Source organism: Pygocentrus nattereri, chromosome 24, assembly GCF_015220715.1.
Source record: "Pygocentrus nattereri isolate fPygNat1 chromosome 24, fPygNat1.pri, whole genome shotgun sequence".
Taxonomy (NCBI): Eukaryota; Metazoa; Chordata; class Actinopteri; order Characiformes; family Serrasalmidae; genus Pygocentrus; species Pygocentrus nattereri.
In genome coordinates, this window is record NC_051234.1 from 10073579 (window position 1) to 10094966 (window position 21388).

A 21388-nucleotide genomic window follows, 5' to 3' on the forward strand; every position below is an offset into this window, starting at 1 on the left:
TGCCCTCCAAACTCTTCAGAATTCTCTTCATAATCCTGAATTTTGGAGCTCTTCTTCAATCCCAGCAAAACAAAAGTAGACGAGCTGAATGCACAGATCAGGTTTCAGCGTGACATTGAGAGCTGCTGTGTTTTAGCGCTCATAGAGACGTGGCTCTCTGCGGCAATACTAAATAATGGCATCACACCAGCCAGCATCTCCATCTATCACCAGGACAGAACTCTGGACTCTGGTAAGGGCAGAGGCGGCGGATTATGTGTTATGGTGAACTCTCAATGGGGAACAGATGTAACGGTTCTTGCCAGTCACTGAACTCATAACAGTTAAAGTATGACCCTTTTTTTTTGCACAGAGGCTTAAGCTCAGTCATTCTCACTACAGTCTACATCCCACTCAGGCAGATAAGTCACGTGCATTGGAAGTTTTGCACGAGATCATTGATGGACTTCAGAACATTTGCCCTGCGGCTGTTTTCATTGTGGTTGGGGATTTTAACAGGGCAAACTTGAAGAAGGTTCTGCAAAAATACTACCAGCACATTAAATTTCACACCCGAGGAGAGCAGACTCTTGACCACTGCTACACCGCAATCAAGGACAGTTACAAACTCCTTTGTACAAACTTAGGATGCTGTTGGCTGGATACTTTTGGTTGGTGGAATATTCTCAGGCTAGCAGTGAAACAGCGACACAGCAGCCCTGCTGTATCTGATCCACTCAGACCAGCACAATACACACTAACACACCATCACCACGTCAGTGTTACTGCAGTGCTGAGAATGATCCACCACCCAAACAGTATCTGCTCTGTGAGGGTCCATGGGGGTCCTGGCCACTGAAGAACAGGGTAAAAGGGGCCTAACAGAGTGTGCAGAGATGGACTACAGTCTGTAACTGTAGAACTACAAAGTGCATCTATATAGTAAGTGGAACTGATTAAATGGACAATGAGCGTCAAAATAAAGGTCATGCCTGATCGGTGTATATTGTGGTGTTAATAGTGTTAATGTGCTTTTTGGGCTAATTGGGCTTCTGTGATTGCAGGTCTGTCAGCACTGACCAGCAGAAAGAAAACACCTACACCACCATTATCTACAGTACAGTGACCACAGAATAATGCCTTTAAACACAAAAGTACACAAAAGGCCTAATTTATAGTCATTATCATTATAAAGACACAGGCTACACAACGATATGATATTTGTTAGTGTTAGTGTTTATTTATTCCACTATGCTGGTTTTCATAATAAACTATTATAGGAACAAAAGCTAGATTCTGATTTATGACAATTTCATGCTTGGTGCCTTATTTATGATTATTTTGATGATGATCTTTGATGAGATGATCTTTGGTCTGCGTCTCACTATATGAGCTATTTGGGCCTTAAGAGTTCTTGAATGGACTATAGGATTGAGAATGTAAGCATTAAATAAACAATGTTTTCCTCCTGAACTGTTTCTGTGGGTCCTTCAGCATGTGATGATTTCTAGGAATGTGTAGCTGACTCATATCAACAATAATCAGAGGCTGAAATGAGCTGGAATGTATAATCCCATATTCTCTTTTCTGGAGGTTCCTCAGCAAAACTACGACGGTTTTTGCTCTTAAATATTGTTAAATTATACAATATATTTCAAAGAAAAATTGTATGATTTAAAAAAAATGGAAGTGAATCAGATCTTCATCAACATATAACATTGAATGCACAGTACTAGGCCTCATTCACCAACATCTTCCTAAGTGTGTTCATGATAAAGGTCCTAAGAAAAAGTCAGCGTCAGATTCATGACGTGTTCTTAAAGCGCAGAACTGTTCTCACCTTTCTGCTCTTCAGTGTGTGTAGATTATTTTCTCACCTAAGAACAAATCCAACATGAGAAGAAATTTCTTCTTAAGAACGGTTGGCGAATGAGGCCTGGTGTTGTTAAGTTTGAGTTGGTGAGGTGCTGCTGTCTGTCACCAGCTCTCAGACGACACTGCACAAAAAAGTTGATCCTTATCTCGTGACAAATTTGGCCTCAGTGGTCACCACTTTAGGTTTATCTGCACTGCAGTTGGACTGAAGCGAACAGGGAGCAGGTTTTGAGGAAGAAGTTGGTCTTATGGGGGTGGAGGGGGGATGGGTTGTTGATGGTGGTTGCAGTTCAGTGATGTCAGATACCAAATTACCAGTGAGAAACACTGCCAAACATCCTGAAACTAAAGATGTGGAAACCTCACTTGGTATACAAGATTTCTATTTGATTTATTTAAAAGTTGAAGTTTAAACTAGCAGATGGTCTTTTACAGAAATAAGAGTCAGTGTTCACTTTAGTTATAGATGCACTACGTATGATTTGGGGATTTGGAGACACCTCTGGTGGAAATGTGTAACTGCATGAACATTTTGTAGCATGGGTTGTGCTTCAGATCTCTTCCCCAAACAGATGAATTCAAAGAGAACTTTTAAAATGTTCATTTTTTTTACAGAAAGAAGAATAAATATTGTTTCACTCAGCACTGATGGCTTTATACAGCTGAAAAACATTGCAAAGCTGGTTTGTGTTTAACCAAGCATTCTCTATAGGGTTTAAATCAGGACTTTGAACAACCAAAACCATCAGTTAATACCATTATATTTTGGGCTTGGCCCATTTTTTTGGGCCACAGGAGTGTAAAAATAAAACAAAATGTATGTTGTAACTTTATGCTATACATTTGGACTAAAATACTTCAAAATTATTTTAAAAGGAAACTAAGAATGTAATAATTTACATTCTTAAAATTGCATAAAATACATAAAATAAATATATGTTTGTTCCATCATTGGTTCAGTTGAGGTATCTGCTCTAAAGTCATTTCCTACATTTTTAAGCAACAAACAAAGTGGTTCACCTTACTTACAACTGCACGATTTGGGGATTTGGAGACCTCTTTGGTGGAAATGTGTAATTGCATGAAAAACATTTAGTAGCGTGGGTTGTTGTTCGTACCCCTTCCCCAAGCAAATGAATCTCACAATTGAAAGAGAATTCAAAGTGAACTCAGTCTAAACTTGGTGAAGTTCGTGTCTTCTGAGGATGTGAGTGAATTATCCAGTGGTGGACAAAGTACACAAACCACGTACTTGAGTTAAAGTAGAGATACTGTACTCCGCCTCTCGTTCTAATGCTGGGAATGTACATTTGTGGTATTCGGGTTTGTGGACTTCCTTCTTAAGACATGGCTTGTTTTACTGTTCTATAAAGAGAAGCTCTTTTAGTTCTCACTGTCAGTACAAGACCCCACACTGAGCACATGTTCTCACAGAACCTGCACTGCCTTCTGAGAAGTGGCATGCGCTCCAGAAGAGAGATGAAAACGCTACAGCTTCTGGTTCTGACTCTGCTCACACTGACCGGTAGGAATTATTGCTGCCCCTTTAGTTTCCTACATTCATTATAGCTTTGACATTTTCATTACTTTTTGTTTTTAGGATTTTTTTCATTTTGTGTTTTGATTCTACTTAGTTTGAGGTAGTTTTAAGGGTGTATGAATAGTTCTAGGTTTGTTTTTATTTTCTGAAAAATGACTTTTAGTTTATCTTTAGTGTAGTTTTACTTTTAGTTGTTAGTATTATGATGAATGCTACTATAGTAGGTGTTTGATAAAAGTGGAATAAAACGAATGAGAGTCCTTAAAGACGGCTGAACACAGAAAAGTTTCACATTACAGTTACACTTATATCAATACTATTGTGATGTTCTGTTATTAACATTGGGCAAAAGGGAGAATTCCAGTGGTCAAGATAGTCGCCGCAGTGTTTATTTGCACTTTCACTGTTCCTGTAGGACAGTAAAGAAGGAGTAAAGGACTTGTATCGTTTGGCTAAACAGAGAGATAGAGCTGGAAAGGATGTACAGCAGGTTAGGCTGATAAAGAGAGGGAAATGTACTAGTGAGTGAACAGAGAGTGTTGAGTAGATGGAAGGAGTACTTTGAAGAACGAATGAATGAGGAAAACGAGAGAGAGAGGAGGACAACGGGGGGAGAGGTAGTGGATCAGGAAGTGCAGAGAATTAGTAAGGTGGAAGTGAGGGCAGCTTTAAAAAGGATGAAGAATGGAAAGGCAGTTGGTCCAGATGACATACCTGTGGAGCTAGCATCCATGCTGGAGAACGACTCCCACCCCATGCGTGAGACTCTGGCAGCACTGGGCAGTTCCTTCAGTGACTGGCTCCTTCACCCCAAGTGTGTGAAGGAGCGCTATCGCAGGTCCTTCCTTCCTGCTGCTGTGAGACTGTACAACCAGCACTGCTCCCAGTAGACCACATACAATATACACTTACATTCAGAATGCAAACATTTTTCATTGTGCAATATGCTAAGTGCAATACAGATTCCTATGCAACTCTTATTTTATTTTATTTTATTATTATCCTTATTTTGTTGTAAATAGTCTAGAGATTTAGCTTAAATTTTTATTATTTATAATGTTGATAAGGTTTATACTGTTTCCCGTTTCTATTACTGAGTGCCTTACTCCTGTTATTCTGCTGCTGCTGTAATACTGTGAATTTCCCCGCTGTGGGACTAATAAAGGATTATCTTATCTTATCTTATCTGAAGGTATGGGAAAGCATTGTTGAAGCAAGGCTAAGGCGAGAGGTCCAGATCAGTGAGCAGCAGTTTGGTTTCATGCCCAGAAAGAGTACCACAGATGCAATTTTTGCGTTGAGAGTGTTGGTAGAGAAGTACAGAGAAGGTCAGAAGGAGCTACATTCATGAACTGAGGCACAGAAAAGAGCGAAAGCCCGTTTAAACTGGTTCCAAATTTTAATTGATTGTATAACAATGGGATTCTTGCTGTAATAGGAGATAGGCTTTTCCCATGGGAGCCTGGAGCATAATAGTGCTGACAAGGAGGTGGAGTGATAGGATGAATTTTCTAAGATCACCCGCTTAGGGGTGTGAGACTCCTCTATACTCTCCATCCAGTACAGCAAATTTCTAATATTGGCTGCCCATTAATAAAATCGAAAATTGGGGAGCGCCATACCATCCTGGGATTGAGATTTTGGCAATATACACTTCTGTATACGTGGAGTCTTTTATTTTTTATTCCATATGAAGTCTGAAATTAGCGCATCCAAATATCTAAAGAAAGAACTGGTTAAGAAAATAGGAAGGCTCTGAAATAAATATAAAACGTCTTAAAAAATCTTAAACTGTATTGATCCTTCCACATAAAGAGAGGGGTAGCAATTCCCAATGTTTGAAATCCTGTTTTAAGCAGGATATCATGGGAAGAAAGTTTAATTTACAGAGATCTTTGTAGTTGTGTGTAATCCATATTCCCAAGTACCTAAACATCTCTTTACTAATTTTGAAAGGGGTTAAGCTGTAGTGAAAGCCCTTGGCAGTGGCATTAACTGGCATCACTTCAGAAAGATTTATCTTGTAGCCCGATATTTTCCCAAATTCACCAAATAAATCTAACAACCTAGGAAGGCTCTCCATAGGATCAGAGATGTAAAGTAATAAATCGTCAGCATAAAGTGATAATTTATGCTCCTGGTCCCCATGATAAATACTTTTATAAGAATATCCTGACGCAGGGCTGACACTAATGGTTCGATAGCTATATTGAACAATAAGGGGGATAATGGACAACCTTGTTGCGTGCCTCGTTGTAGATGAAAGTGAGCAGACAGGTTGTTATTCGTGCGTACCACAGCCATAGAATAATGAAGAATATATTGTCTTAATATAGGATATATATTTTGATCCGAAACCAATCTTCTCGAGCGTACAATAAAGATAACCCCACTCCACCCTGTCGAAAGCTTTTTCGGCATCGAGTGATAGTAAAATCTCGGGTGGCGGATGGAGAGGGGTCATAAAGAATATTAAGAAGACGCCTACTGTTAAAGAAAGAATATCTATTCTTCATCTGTTTGGTCTGTAGAGATAATGGAGGGTAGAGGCTGTTCAAGACGAAGGGCTAAAAGTTTTGCAAGAATCTTTACGTCTGTATTCAAGACTGATATTGGACGATATGAACTGCATTGAAGAGGATTTTTGTCCTTCTTTAATATAAGCAAAATGGGTGCTTCACGCACAGTAGGGGGGAGGGACTGAGAGTCAAGTGATTCCTGAAATATAGATAAAAGGAGTGGAGCAAGTTGTTCTGAAAATGCTTTAAAGAACTCAGAGGGATAGCCATCTGGCCCAGGAGATCTACTGCTTTGCATACTCCTAATCGATTCTTTAGAGACTTAACATTCCAGCTTATAAAGTTAACCAAGCAACCTTTAGGTCTTCTTAAGCTATTTGTATCTTCCATTGGGCATAATAAGGAATAACATAATCACAGTTCTGACCCATTGAACCAAATAATAGAATCAAAAGCACATAAAGAAAAAAGAGATAGTAAGTTAGCAAAATAAACAGTTGTAAGTACAGGTCTGATAGGTCCCCAACCCTGTTAACCAAAAGAACATGGTGACTGTCACACCCCTCACAATAAAGTTCACACATGACGTCTTAGCAATGGGGAACGACTCAGTGACCAGCCTGTTGGCTCCTGCCAAACCCTCTACAATCAAAGAAACAAGAAGAGCCCGTCCGTATGATCATCGCTGACTGAAATAGAAAACGCATGAACTGAGGCATTCAGAACAAAATGAGTCAAAATGCAGTGATGCCTTTCACGTAGTTCATCGCCTTTTCAGGATCCAGAAATTCCTTCATGTCACCGTTGAATGAAATGCGGAGCCGAGCCAGGAATATTATGCCATAGCGAACATCATGCCAGCCTCGAAGGAGATTCCAAACATCCTTGAATGCCGCGCAGGCCTTGGCGACCTTTGTGGTGTAGTCTGGGAAGATGGCTATCGGTTCTCCCTTGTAGAGAAGTGGTCCGCTCTCCCGAACTTGGCACAGCACATGAACACAGTCTGTGACAGGGAGCGAGGAGGCGGACGCACGTGCAGAGATAAGTGACTTTTATCATGGGCAAATCCAAAATCAGGGTCGAGACAGTCAAGGGTCATAGAGCCAATACGGATAGATCGGGGGGGCAGACATGACAAAAACCAGAATAACATCACAAACAAACAAATAACAAGACAGCCAACACACAACAATGCAGATAACACCAACACAGCAATGAGATTCAAACAAACAGCAAACAAAGACCAGCAAAGACAAGAGGCAAACACAGGGCTTAAATACACATGGAAAATGAGGGACAGGTGCAAAACAGGTGGACACAATCAGGGGCGGAGTCATGAAACGAGGGGGCTAAACCAAAACAAACGCACATGGGCTAAACCAGAACAAGAACACATGGACAGGACTAGGAGGGGCCAATCGTGACACAGTCCTGGTAGTAATACAGATTGGCGATAACAACACATGCTTTCCCGTTCGGCTTTCCCAGAGTTAGACCCCTGTGCAAGTAGTCGACACGAATGTCTTTTTCCAGATGCAACACTTCTTTCAGAAGATTAGAGACTGTAGTTGAGCATGAGCCGGATTCTTCCGCGATCCCCATGATATGGATATTGCATCTTCGTATTCTCCCCTCCAAATCCTCGCACTTCTCCTTCAGTTCAGCCATCTCGGTTTTGAGCCCCGCCACTGTAGTCCGCAGCTCAATTACCTCACTGGCCATGAAGACAGGCCCTCTACCATGTCGCTGACGGTGTGCTTCATGGGGTCCATTCCAGTACGAATAGCCGCTGTGTTGTTTACAATTTCGGCCTTAACTTCTTTCAGCTCACAGAGAGCTGAATTCTTCAGCAAGTGCACTCTTTAGCTCTGACTTGATAATTGCAGGGATGTCCATTTTCAATGAGGCAAGGACGTCTGCTCTCAGGGCCGCAGTGTCCACTGCTGACTCTGGCTGTGGGCTATTATGAAAATAATGTGCAATAAAATAAAGAAGTAATTGAAGTAAGGAGTAAGCAGGAGTAAGTAAGCCATGTTCTACACATCCTACTCATTGCCTTCTCCACTGTGCCCCCAAGTTAGGAAATCTTAATCCCACTTCATTAAAGTCGACAATCAACTGTCATGTCTATTACCTAGCAACCGACCACAAACACAACTGAAACATGAACACATAATTAGGATAATCAAGTTAGTTAGCCAGACTGGTGTAAAAAAGGTTAAAAAAACTAAAATGTGCTAAACTTGAAGTTAAGAATATGGTGGCTGCACTCTGTGGTGTTTATCAGAGTGTCCCCAGTTTCAGTCTCCATTTCCCAAATGCTTTAGCTGAGCACGCTAACATCATTCCTCCTAATAAACAGGCAGACGTTCAGCTCTTTCTCCTCATTATTCACCGTCATCACTGTAATATTTCATCATCAACATTAACACACGAAGGTAATAAGAGGGATAGTTGAGTGTGAGTCTGCAGCGTTTGAGATTTTTAAAACGCAGAGTTAGAAAAGAAAAGCATCTTACAGTGAAAGCAGCATTTTACAGTAGAAATAAATGTAGCTCATTATGCTGGTAGTGAGCTATGCTGCCTGACACAGCTGCCTAAAAACCATAGAAACGGACCTTAAACAGAAAGTTTATCCTAAACTTAGGACAGTATTTAGGGAGGTTTAGTCTAATTAGAATGTTTCTGTGATACTGACTTAAGAAGTTTCTGCAATACGGCCCCAGATGTGGCCATAGAGCACAGTTTAGATATAAGCATAAAATGTTGTGGTAGTTTTGCTGTCTGCATCATTGATTCTAACGTGTGAAGGGGAGGGAACAGCTGTGGTGTTTGGGTTTGTTCTTCTTTAGAAGCAGTTTTTTTTTGTAAGGACCAGCACTTTAAGTTCCCACAGAGATAAGCAGACGCAAGCGCTCACAGAACCTTCACCACATGTTGAAAAGTGGCATGCGCTCCAGAGGAGAGATGAAGATGCTGCACCTTTTGGTTCTGACTCTGCTCACACTGACCGGTAGGAATTATTGCTGCTCTTTTAGTTTCTTACATGCAGAAGTGGGTAGAGTCACTTAGTTAATCTGAGATAAAAACAATGAAAGAAGGTGTGAGCAAGTGTGAAGAACCTTTTTAACCCCTTAAAGTGTTTTTAACTGGTGATACTGATACAGTACAGTGAGGGGAAACAAGTGTTCAGACACTTGTTTGTGGTTAGTTAAGGTCAGAAATCAATCAAGTTCTTCATTGCTACATGTTAATACTGCAAAAAAAAGTTAATGTAATTTACGGTCATTATAAAAGATGTTGCCGTTGGTTGAGAAGATTGCACATAACAAATGATGAATAATGAAAGTGGAAGAGCTTCTTAAAGTAGCATTATTAAAAAGCCGAAGCAAAGACCTAAACATCCCCAGGTGCGTCCACTCTTAAAAAAGAGGGTTCTTTAGTAAAGAAAATGGTTCTATATAGAAGCAAGAACACTCAAAGAACCCTTATTTGCATGGTGACAGGGTTCTTCAGATGGATGGAGAATGTATGGAGAATGATGGAGAATGATGGTTGTATATAGCACCAAGAAGGGTTCTGTTATTGTTACAATGTCAAGCTTTGTTGTAAAAATGTTGTAAAAAAGGGAAGAATAGACTAAAAGACTTCACTTCTTATGCTGATAGAAGCTGGATGGAGTAAGACGTTCCACTGCGCTTCTACAAGTTACTCAGCACTTTTGTTCTTCTACTCAAGCTGGTTTTTGGAAACGTGCTTTTACATGAATGATTATTTCACAGGAAGAAGAATAGGAATATGGGTTTAGGCTGCTTTCCACACATCTGTTTAGACTGTAATAAGTCTGTCAAAGTTGAATGTAGGTCCACACACCAAAGTCTGTAAACTTTTAGCAACGTTTATTTTTATCTTAAAGGAACTTCTTACTCCACCGAGTGTCAGTCTGTACAGGAAGCGAAGTTTGCTGAGGCAACGTGAGAGATCTGAGCAACAATAATCCAGAATATAGGTCTGTCAATAACATAATAGAAACAGAAAAAAGTGTGATTGGCTAAATTGAAACTGAGTCTGAAGTAGATTATGTTCTTCACAGATGTGCAGTACCGCGTAAAAGTCAGAGACTGCATTAGTGTTTATAACATTTTTAGTCAAATTAGCCATAATGTACAAGTTATTCATGTCCAAACATCAGGAAAAAAACAGAAGCATCAACTACTTCATCTAATCTCAGCTGTGTTCAGTCAGTGAATCACTCTTTACCTTTATTTCAGCTTCCATTCTTTTCACAAGACTCACTTTCAGTTCCTCAAAGAATCTATAGGCACACCTCCAAAGTTCAGTCTTAGAAGTTGGTTTAGCCCAAGTTCGGCAACATGTGGCTCTTTTACTGTCATGTAAAATGTCTCCACATGAGAATTAGATGTTTAGGTAGAAATAAAATAATCTTCCTTTACAGTTAAATAAAGCTCTGCTAATTGTTCAACACAGTTTTAACAATAAATGATCTTAAACATTGGAGTTAATGTAGAACTGCTAATTCAGGCTTTAACCCCGAAGATCAGCACAGACTGCTGGTCACCATAACAATGCAGACAACAATCTCGCCTAGCTAGTAGCCAATGAAATGCAAAGAGAATGATTTAAAATGAGCATCGATAATTTGGAGACAAACTTATTTGTGTTTATAATCACTCCAGCTGGTTTCCTGATATGTTTAATCTGCAATGAGAAACTGACAAAACAATGAAAATGTCATGAAGCTGAAGTCAGTTTCTCAGTTTCCAGCTTCTCGTTCCACCTTAAATGGTGTCTGAGGTGCCAGAATGTAACTGCAGAACAAGGTGGAATGGGTACAATTGAACAAGAAGCTGGCGAATGAGAAGCAAAAAAGTTGAATGTTGAGACATTTTACAAGAAACTGTTCTACATTTGTGGAAAAGTTTCCTGCTGGAGATGTGAGAAAAGTGGCTGTAGCTGAGCTAAAGATTAAAGCAGAGCAAAGTAAGTCTGTGTTTTCATGTATATTAGATTTGTTAGCCTTTACCAGCACATCAGCACATACTGAGACATATTTACAGCCAAGATGGTAAAATGCACATTAACTCCCAAGGTGACTCCCAAGGTGGTTTGATTTTTGGTGAAAGGACAAAATGGCTCTTCTTGGCATTTGGGTTGCGAACCATGGTTTAGCATTTTCTGTAATAATCCTGGTGTATTTATTGTTATTGAGATCTGAACTCTGGGGTGGTCAGTCCATTGTTCAGCTTCTTTGTTTGATTTGTTTCCTGACGGGGACAGTGTTTGTCGTGTACCTGGGGCACGTTTAATCTCTGTTGTGTACTGTTTTGCTATGGTTTCCAGCTTGGACCAGGCTTTGTCCTCTGGTGTACTGCATGTGTCAGAGGTGTCGCTCAATCAGCAGTGACATGCAGTGTATATAAACCCCATCATATTAAAAAGGCAATGCACACAATGGATTCTAAAAAAATGAACACTAGAATTAAAGATGTTAAAAGACACGTTTTCATATTTAAACTCTTTGAAAAGAAAATTCTTTTAAAAGAACACAGAGTGTCCTTCTCAGTGGCCACAGTTGTTCGCGCAATACAACAGAGTCTTCAACACATCACCATTTCCATTTAAATAAACGATTTGCTGCGTTTTGTTGTGGCTGAATGCGGCTCAGGTCCTGCATGGCTGTAACACTGTTCAAAAAATGGTTCTTCAAGGCTTCATCAGTAAATGCAATGTGTCAATACAGAACCATGAACACTCAGAGGACCTTTTTAAAGCATTAATGGTTCTTTGCATGGTTAAATTGTTCTGCTCTATGATGGTTCTTTAAACAACCCTTCTAAAATGGCTCTATGTAGCACTATAAAAGGGTTCCACTATTGCTGCAGTCAAAGAACCCTTTATCAATACTATACAGAAGCTTTTTTGCTGGGTGTATTTGGATATTATTATATTATTGATAGTATTTATATCATTGTCATTTTATGTTTTCTGCTTTTTTCCTGATGCTGGAAAATTAAAAATACTTAATTGTCATTTTGACAGATAATTGAATACATATCATCTATCAGGGTCGCGGGAGCCTATCCCAGCTGATACAACCTGGACGGGTCGCCAGTCCATCGCAGGGCAGGCAGACAGACATACATGCACACGCATTCACACCTAGGGGCAATTTAGAATGTCCAATTAGTCTGACTGCATGTCTTTGGAGAGTGGGAGGTAACCGGAGAACCCAGAAGAAACCCACACAGACACAGGGAGAACATGCAAACTCGCCCAGCCAGGAATTGAACCCAGACCTTTCTTGCTGTGAGGCGACAGCACTACCCACTGTGCCTCTGTGCCACCATGCCACCCTGATAATTGAATAGAAAGGGTGAAACAAGTTTTTCCAGGTGAAAAGTTCATATTTGTACCTTTTCACGATCGAATGTTTTAAAACTGAACAGTAAAATAAAAAGGCTGGAGATGAGACGGGGTGTGTGGAGTCAGTGCAGCTTAGAAACCATCATTTCAGTGGATTAGGGTACAGTTATGTTCACGCACTAAAGGTACTGAGCTGTACCCTTAAGGGTCCCACCCCAGTGACAAGAGGGGAACTGCCCCAGTGAGTAGTTAGTACCTTTATGACTGTGAGTGAACTGCACTTAAGTAAAACTATTATTATTTGTAAATACTGAGAAAAGTGCAAATCCATGAAAGATTTGCTGGAAAATACATGTAACTGAGTAACTGGAGCTGGTTGCTGCTTAGATACAAGCACAGAGAGAAGACTGTTAAGCAACATTCAGTACAGCTTCACATTCATTGGGTTGGAAACCAAAGTATTGCTAAACTGGCGTGAAGGTTCTTCTTCTGGACGAGCTTGTCTTTTTCTCTCTCTGCTGGAGAGCAGATCTCATGCACTGCAGTTTTTGTCTCATTTGCATATTCTCTAGCATTCTTTGCCAGACTGTTATAACCTTGTTACAATCTTTAAAAGTGTTGTTGAAAGTATAAAGGTGTGTAGTTAACTTGTTGGTGAAGTTCTGATTCTTAAATTAGAACAATTATGTAAAGTAAATCGTTAAATGTGGTCAAAACAATTACAAAAAAAATAATGTAGTAAATGAAAGAGAACAGAAAATCCAGTCCGGTCCATGTGCTTGTTTTGTTTACTTTCCAGTCCTGTCCATGTGCTTCTGTTTTGGTTTTCAGTCCTGCCCTCTAGTTTCATGGCTCCACCCCTGATTGTTTCCACCTGTTTCCCACCTGTCCCTTGTTGTCCTGGTTTGTATTTAAACCCTGTGTTTGCTGGTCTTTGTTTGTTTGGATGGTTTGTTGGATGTACTGTTCAAAGTGTATGTATTGTTTGAAGAGTTTTGTTTATTTCTGGTCTGTTTGGAGTTCTGTGTTCAGTTTGTCATGTGAGTGACCAACCTGTTTTATTTAAAGAACAGGGATCTGTCACAGTCTGACCTTCACAACACATGTTTGTGAAAGTGTATCATGACACGAACAAAGGAGATTTCTGAGGACATCAGAAGAAGAGCTGTTGATGCTTGTCAGGCTGGAAAAGGTTAAAAAAACCATCTCTAAAGAGTTGGGACCCCACCAATCCACAATCAGACAGACTATAGTACAAATGGTGGAAATTCAAGTTCATTACGCTACCCAGGAGTGGTCAACCAACAAAGATCACACCAAGAACATGGTGTGTAATAGTCTGTGAGGCCAGAAAGGAATCCAGGGTACCTAAAGGCCTTTTTCACAGTAGCTACTGTTAATGTTTATGAGTTCACCTTCAGGAAAACATTGAACAACAAAGGTGTGCATGGCAGGGTTGCAAGTAGAAAGCTTCTGCTCCCCAGAAAGAACACTGCTGCCCATCTGCAGTTTGCTAAAGATCACATGGACAAACCTAAGGCTATTGGAACAATGTTTTGTGGACGGATGAGATCAAAGTAGATCTTTTTTGTTTAAATGAGTAGCGTTATGTGTGGAGAAAGGAGAACACGGCATTCCAGCATAAAAGCCTTATCCCATGTGTGAAACATGGTGGTGGTAGTTTCGTGGTTTGGGCCTGTTTGCTGCATCTGGGCCATGACGGCTTGCCATCATTGATGGAACAATGAACTCTGAATTATACCAGCAAATTCTATTCCATTCTTGTCAATGCCAGGACATTGGTCTGTGAGCTGAAACTATATATATATTAAAATATGTTATAAATTAACTATTGAAAAAAATTATTTGGGTGGTGGATCATTCTCAGCACTGCAGTAACACTGGTGGTGGTGTGTTAGTGTGTGTTGTGCTGGTATGAGTGGATCAGATGCAGGAGTGCTGCTGGAGTTTTTAAACACCTCCTTGTCACTGCTGGACTGAGAATAGTCCACCAGCATACACCGTCCTGTCACCACTGATGAAGGTGAACTGCTGTGTCTGATCCACTCACACCAGCACAACACACACCACCACCACATCAGTGTTACTGCAGTGCTGAAAATGACCCACCACCCAAATAGTACCTGCTCTGTGAAGGTCGATGGAGGTCCTGACCACTGAAGAACAGGGTAAAAGAGGCTAACAAAAGTATCAGAGAAACAGATGCACTACAGTCTGTAACTGTAGAACTACAAAGTGCACCTGTATAGTAAGTGGAGCTGATTAAATGGACAATGAGTATCCATCTAATGTTGCAAAGTCAGTGCAGATCAGACACTCGCAGATAAAAACAGAAGGGTTAAGTTTTCTTGACTGCTCAGGACAGTTAAGGACAGGCAGGATAACCAAAACAAGAGTGGCATCTAGAGAAAAAACAAAACTAGTCCAGGATTGAAAACTGTAATGCACAGCAATTCAATCCAAAAGGGCAACACAAAATGGCAGGTCATACAAAAAAATGCTTTTTTCACAAAAAACACCGCTCATTATGCAACAAAATGGGTTTGCAATGCTTCACAAAGAACTAGACTAAAGCCTGGGCTTTTATTCTAACTAACTAATGGCATGAAATGACATGAAAGATTAGAACTCCAGTGAGGAGGAGTGCTGGAATGAATGTTCGTTGGTGGTTGGTGATGGTAGGGGAGTCATATGATCTCCCACTGACTCATGGGAGTTGGAGTCCTCTAGTCAGTCTATGTACTCAAGTGACTCTGCAGAAGAAAGGGAGCAGACAGAGGAGGTAACCTTGGCAGGAGGCGTGGCAGATAACACTGATTAAAAAGAAAACTAAATGTAATACTAATGATCTTAAGTATCTGACAGGTTGTTAGAGTGAGAGTGAAGATTTGAGTTAAAAGTTAAAAAACATTTTTTTTCTTCTTCAGTCCTCACTGATTTATTAGGTTTTATGACACTCATATTTTGCAGGTGTTCTCTCAGATGGTGAATATGGTGTGAATTATCCTGAGCCGATCTGCGCTGTGAGAGGATCTGATGTCATCATTTCCTGCACTTATTTCTACCCAAAGTTAGGGCAACAGGTGGAAAGAGTTCTCTGGTGCTCAATGAACTCAAATTCAGAAAAGTGTCTGAACGGATCGTATGTTTATAACAGTGACTCTACTGCAGCTTCAGGAGACTTTAAGTATGTTGGTGACAAAACATCAAACTGTACTTTATTAATCAGTAATGTACAGTTCAGTCACTCTGGAGAGTATAAATTCAGATTTATAACTAATGTTGAGGGTGGAAGATGGACAGGTGACCCTGGAGTTACTGTTGAAGTGGCAGGTAAGCATTCAGATTAAAATAAAGCTCCAAATTATTAATGTGTATTAAAAACACCTACTTTGCTTCCACTCTGGCCACTTTATTAGAAACACCTACCTTATAGCACCACTATGTAGGTGTACAGTTTATCACCCCCCTCTACCCATTCATCACCGGTCAGTTTCTGACCATAGGGGTGCTATTGTCCAGGTATTATTTTGGTGTTGGTCCATTCTCAGCACAGCACAGCAGTAACACTGACACTCAACTAGGCTGAGAGTGGAGCACCACCCAAAAAACCTCCAGACAAGAGAGGATCTGTGTTCAGAAACTGATTATTAATCACACAAACTGTACATTAACAGATGATCTACAGTCTCTATCTATACACCAACAAGGTAGAGCTACAAGAGAGGGGTTTCTGATAAAGTGGCTGCATATGAAAAAGCATTATTATCTTCACAAACATGCAGTGTTTTCATGTGGTAATAAGCTCTTAATGTCACACTCATGTGGACTCTTTCTTGCTCTCTAAAAGTTGTGCAGGTGTCGATGATCAGACTCTCTGGAAACGGGACTCTAAAAGAAGGAGACTCTGTAAATCTGACTTGCGCTGTGAACTGCACTCTCAGCTCTCCACAGTTTGTGTGGTTTAAGAACAGAGAGCGTTTACCTGAATCAGGCTCTGTTCTTCACCTTCCTGCTCTGACTATGAGGAACTCTGGGAATTATTCCTGTGCTTTGAGGAACTACGAGAACTTCACGTCTGAAATGATCTGCCTTGACGTGGAAGGTGGGTCAAACCCTAAGCAGCTATGCTGACGAGGCTTTAAAATGTGGTACAGTTGTTTGTAAAATAGTAATATAACGTATGATAAACAACTAAACTACATTACGTGATCTGCTTATTGACTAACATGTTCTAGCGCTCTGTTCAGAGTTTTCATGAAAACATACAAAGATTTTAAATGTCAATCAGGAAGCATCTGATACACAGTCATATCTTGATAATGAGACCACTGGACTATAGTTTACAGACACAAATAAAAGGAGACTTTAGACTGTGTTCAGACAGTAGCCAAAAAAAAACCAACAAAAAAATCACACACAGTTATTTTAAGGGTGAAATGTTGATTTTGGTCCTGTTAATAATTTTTTCAGACTAGTTTAATGAATTGTATCTATAACATGTCTTTTCTTAAGTCGTCATCATAAACAGCAGAAATCTGTTTATTTCAGTGTGTTTGGTCAGTTCATGTCCACTCATGTCTAACTGGATTTTCCAAAAGTTAGCAGGTGCTATATAAAACCATTTAAGTATGTAAAGGGGTCTTTGAGTCTCATGGTTCTATATTGTACCCTTGAAGAACCATCTTTTTTAAGAGCATTGATTCTGTAACGAGGAGGGAGCTCTGATCCTGATCAGCATGTTCAGAAAGTTCATAACGTTTAAAAATCTTTACCACTGCAGGAAAAGAAAGAACTAGCTGGAGAATCCTGAATTTTCTAAATTCCCCAATAATCTTAGTGATTGTGATGTAAACAGAGAGATTCAGAGTGGTTTGGTATAAAATGGTTCAGATGGCTTTACAGTGGTGGTGATAGGACCCAGGGGTTGCCATGACTCCAACACAAATATAGACATTTTATTTACAATCCAAAACCACCAGTCAACCTACTTGTCTTGTCTGAGTTTATATGTAGCGCTGATGGTCCTCATCATGATCTTCCCATCTCATTCGAGAACTCCCTGATTGTTCCGTCTGTAGAGGCATGAAGTCTTGGTGTGATCCTGGATGGCCAGTTATCATTCTCCACTCACCTAACATGGTCATGTAGGTTCATGTACAACATCCAGAGGATCTGACCCTTCCTTACTCGAGAGGCCCCCCAGGTGCTCATTCAGTCTCCGGTCATCTTGACTAAGATAGTTTTCCTAAGCAGGCCATCAGGCCTCCGCAGCTCATTCAGAATACAGCTGCACAGCTCGTCTTCAATCTCCGCAAGTTCAGCCATGTAACCCCACAGCTGCTCTTCCTTAACTGGCTTCCTGTAGCTGCACGGATCAGATTTAAAACCCTAATGCTTGTGTACAAAGCCAAAAATGGACCAGCCCCTCCCTACACATTGATGGCAATGGTGAAATCTCAAACTGTATCATGAGTCCTTCGAGGTTCGAGTACAGCTCGGCTTGACTCACCATTCCTTCAAGGTATGCGGAAGACAAGCATCAAGACTGTTCTTTGTACTGGCACCCAGGTGGCGGAAAGAACTCCCACTGTCTGTCCGAACATCAGAGTCTCTCACGGTCTACAAACACAGACTGAAGACCATCTCTTTATACAACAGCACTTAAATTAAATTTAAATAAGTATTGATTGTAATGTATTGTACTGTACTTATGTATTGTATTGTATTGTATTGTATTGTATTTCTAGCAGTACCAGAGCTCAATACCAGCTTTCTATCTTGCCTGTTGGTAACTAGCAAAGATACTTTCTTTAGATAGACAAAGCACTTTTTGTAAATTGCTCTGGATAAGAGTGTCTGCTAAATACTGTAAATGTAAATGTAAATGATGGTAATAGTGATGCATCTGAAAAAAAAAATCTTTGGGGACTAATTTGCCTTAAAATACCCTTCATGTATCCCTCAACCATGAATTGCTATTGTAGATCAATGTCTCAGGCATCAGCCAGTGAATTCATAATGATTCCATATAGGAACTTTCTGTGAGGCTTTTAGAGGCGGACGTCTGGTTCCTATCACCTCCACCGTGAACAGTTCTGACTCTGCAAGTTTCTCTAGACCAGTGCGTTCCACACTAAACTGCTCTGAACGACTCTGTTTACATCTTCACCAGTTAATTATGCAGAGATTATAAAAAGTTGCTGGATTTCCCCTTTAGGTCATGGGGGATGCTCTTGCTTTAGCTGGATTGTGTTCAGTTACAGGTCTAATCCTGCTGTTTCTTTATTAACAGGTCTCTTTTTGTCAAGCATGGTCTCACTTGGGTTGATAGTAGTCATACTGACCTTGACTGCTGTACTTTACTGCATGTGGTGAGAATATTTTCATATCTTTCAGTGTGTTTATCAGGGTGACCAGCTCAGTCATGGAGATCTACTGAGTTCTAACAACACCAGTCTGTGATATTCAGAAGCTCCTGAAGGCCTGGATTGGTGGGATCAGATGTGCTGTATTAGGGTTTGATCTAAACTCCTCATACTGGTAGATCTCCACCAGCGTAGTCAGGAACCCAGCTGTCTGAAAAACATTTATAATCATATTTACACATATATGCATCTATTCACCTTATATAGCTCCACCCACTTGGCCTTTCAGCCTGGACTGCTTCTTGAATGTGGCAGCCAATCAGAACAGAGGTTATTTTCATATATTTCCAAAGGCACTGTAACATAAACAGCATGTCTAAGAGATGAAGAGAGGTTTGGAAAATGATCATAAACAAATGACTTACACCTGATTTTAGTCTATAAAACCACATAGAAGGCAGAAGTGAACAGAATAAACACATGAAAAATGTAGGAAATGAGAAATAATGATGTAACTGCAGTTATGCACTAGTTCTGTATGTACGTATGTCCAAACAACACATCCTATTTACTCACATATCGGTGGCCAGCTGCGACTGTTACAGTGAGGCCTTCAGTTCAGCCCAAAAATGTCCAAAAAGTACTAATGCTAATTTCTGCTAGCAGCCCTGGGGGATTTCTTGTGGTGTTTTTCGGCTGCTTTATATTACACACGGACATGTGAAGCTTGTTAAAGACACTAACAGATATTTGAGCTTGTATGTATCAGTTACATAATTCCAGTGACTCTTTCAGTGAAGAGTTCTGACATAGAGCTACCGCCACTGTTTCTAGAGGTATCTAGAAGAACCAGAGTGATGTGTTTTTGTAAAATTGGTCTCATTGTAAATCAGAGCATGATTGGTCAACTGACAATTTAATTTCTAATCAGGTTGGTAGGTGATCTAAGGGGCAAAGCCTTCAGTCCAGCTCCTGAAGTCCTGACCAATGGGAGAGCTTGCTAGGCTGTATCTACCTAGATACCACAGAGAAAACAAACCTAATTGGATCCATTTCTTTTGGGAGGTTCATTAATTTAACCATTTTGTGTCCAGGGAAAACATTACAGTGAAATTAGAGCATTAATACTAAACATATATAGTAATATTAAGTAGTATTATAGTAATTAACTTAGATATTTAAATAGATATACTTTTTTACTTTTATAATTGATTTTATTTCTCTTGTACTTTAACTTATGCCTAGATTTATTTCTATCTATCTATCTATCTATCTATCTATCTATCTATCTATCTATCTATCTATCTATCTATCTATCTATCTATCTATCTATCTAAATTCGGAAAGTTTAAATACAATAAGCACAATAATCTTAAATAACAATGAACAAAAAATGTAAAAAAAATTCACAGACATCATTAACAGATGAATGTGTGCCCAATCCTTAAGATTTTAAGTTATCCTTTAATAATCCCACAACTAGAAAATTCGCCTCTGCATTAAACCCATCTGTGCAGTGAAATACCACATACACTAGGGGGCAGTAAGCACACTTCTCCAGAGCAGTGGGCAGCCATATCCAGAGCACCCAGGGAGCAGTTGGGGGTTAGGTGCCTTGCTCAAGGGCACTTTAGTCATGTACTGTTGGCTCAGGGGATCGAACCAGCAACCTTCTGGACACAGGGATGGGTCCCTAACCTTCATCACACAACTGTCCCGAATGACGACTTGTCATTTTAAGTTGGACATATGCTGTATGATTTTAGAAATCTACTCAAATGAAGAGCTCAGGCTAGCAGTGACACAGCGACACAGCAGCACTGCTGTGTCTGATCCACTCAGACCAGCACAATACACGCTAACACACCATCACCACATCAGTGTTACTGCAGTGCTGAGAATGATCCACCACCCAAACAGTATCTGCTCTGTGAGGGTCCATGGGGGTCCTGGCCACTGAAGAACAGGGTAAAAGGGGCCTAACAGAATGTGCAGAGATGGACTACAGTCTGTAACTGTAGAACTACAAAGTGCATCTATATAGTAAGTGGAACTGATTAAATGGACAATGAGCGTCAAAATAAAGGTCATGCCTGATCGGTGTATATTGTGGTGTTAATAATGTTAATGTGCTTTTTGGGCTAATTGGGCTTCTGTGATTGCAGGTCTGTCGGCACTGACCAGCAGAAAGAAGACACCTACACCACCATTATCTACAGTACAGTGACCACAGAATAATGCCTTTAAACACAAAAGTACACAAAAGCCCTAATTTATAGTCATTATCATTATAAAGACACAGGCTACTCAACAGATATGATATATTTGTTAGTGTGAACTTGTTTATTTATTCCACTATGCTGGTTTTCATAAAAAACTATTATAGGAACAAAAGCTAGATTCTGATTTATGACAATTTCATGCTTGGTGCCTTATTTATGATTATTTTGATGATGATCTTTGATGAGATGATCTTTGGTCTGCTTATCGCTATATGAGCTATTTGGGCCTTAAGAGGTCTTGAATGGACTATAGGATTGAGAATGTAAGCATTAAATAAACCATATTTTCCTCCTGAACTGTTTCTGTGGGTCCTTCAGCATGTGATGATTTCTAGGAATGTGTAGCTGACTCATATCAACAATAATCAGAGGCTGAAATGAGCTGGAATGTATAATCCCATATTCTCTTTTCTGGAGGTT

The 21388-nt window shown here is 40.1% G+C and overlaps 1 protein-coding gene across 1 annotated transcript; it reads left to right on the forward strand.

Annotated features, from left to right (window-relative positions):
* The first annotated feature begins 3268 nt into the window (after positions 1 to 3268).
* On the forward strand, positions 3269 to 20968 carry LOC119262357 (sialoadhesin-like). Its single transcript, XM_037533870.1, has 5 exons — positions 3269 to 3379; positions 15289 to 15651; positions 16169 to 16423; positions 18614 to 18692; positions 20852 to 20968. Exons 1-5 carry the CDS (start codon positions 3277 to 3279, stop codon positions 20922 to 20924), a joined length of 873 nt encoding a protein of 290 aa, XP_037389767.1. The 5' UTR covers positions 3269 to 3276; the 3' UTR covers positions 20925 to 20968.
* Positions 20969 to 21388: the final 420 nt, after the last annotated feature.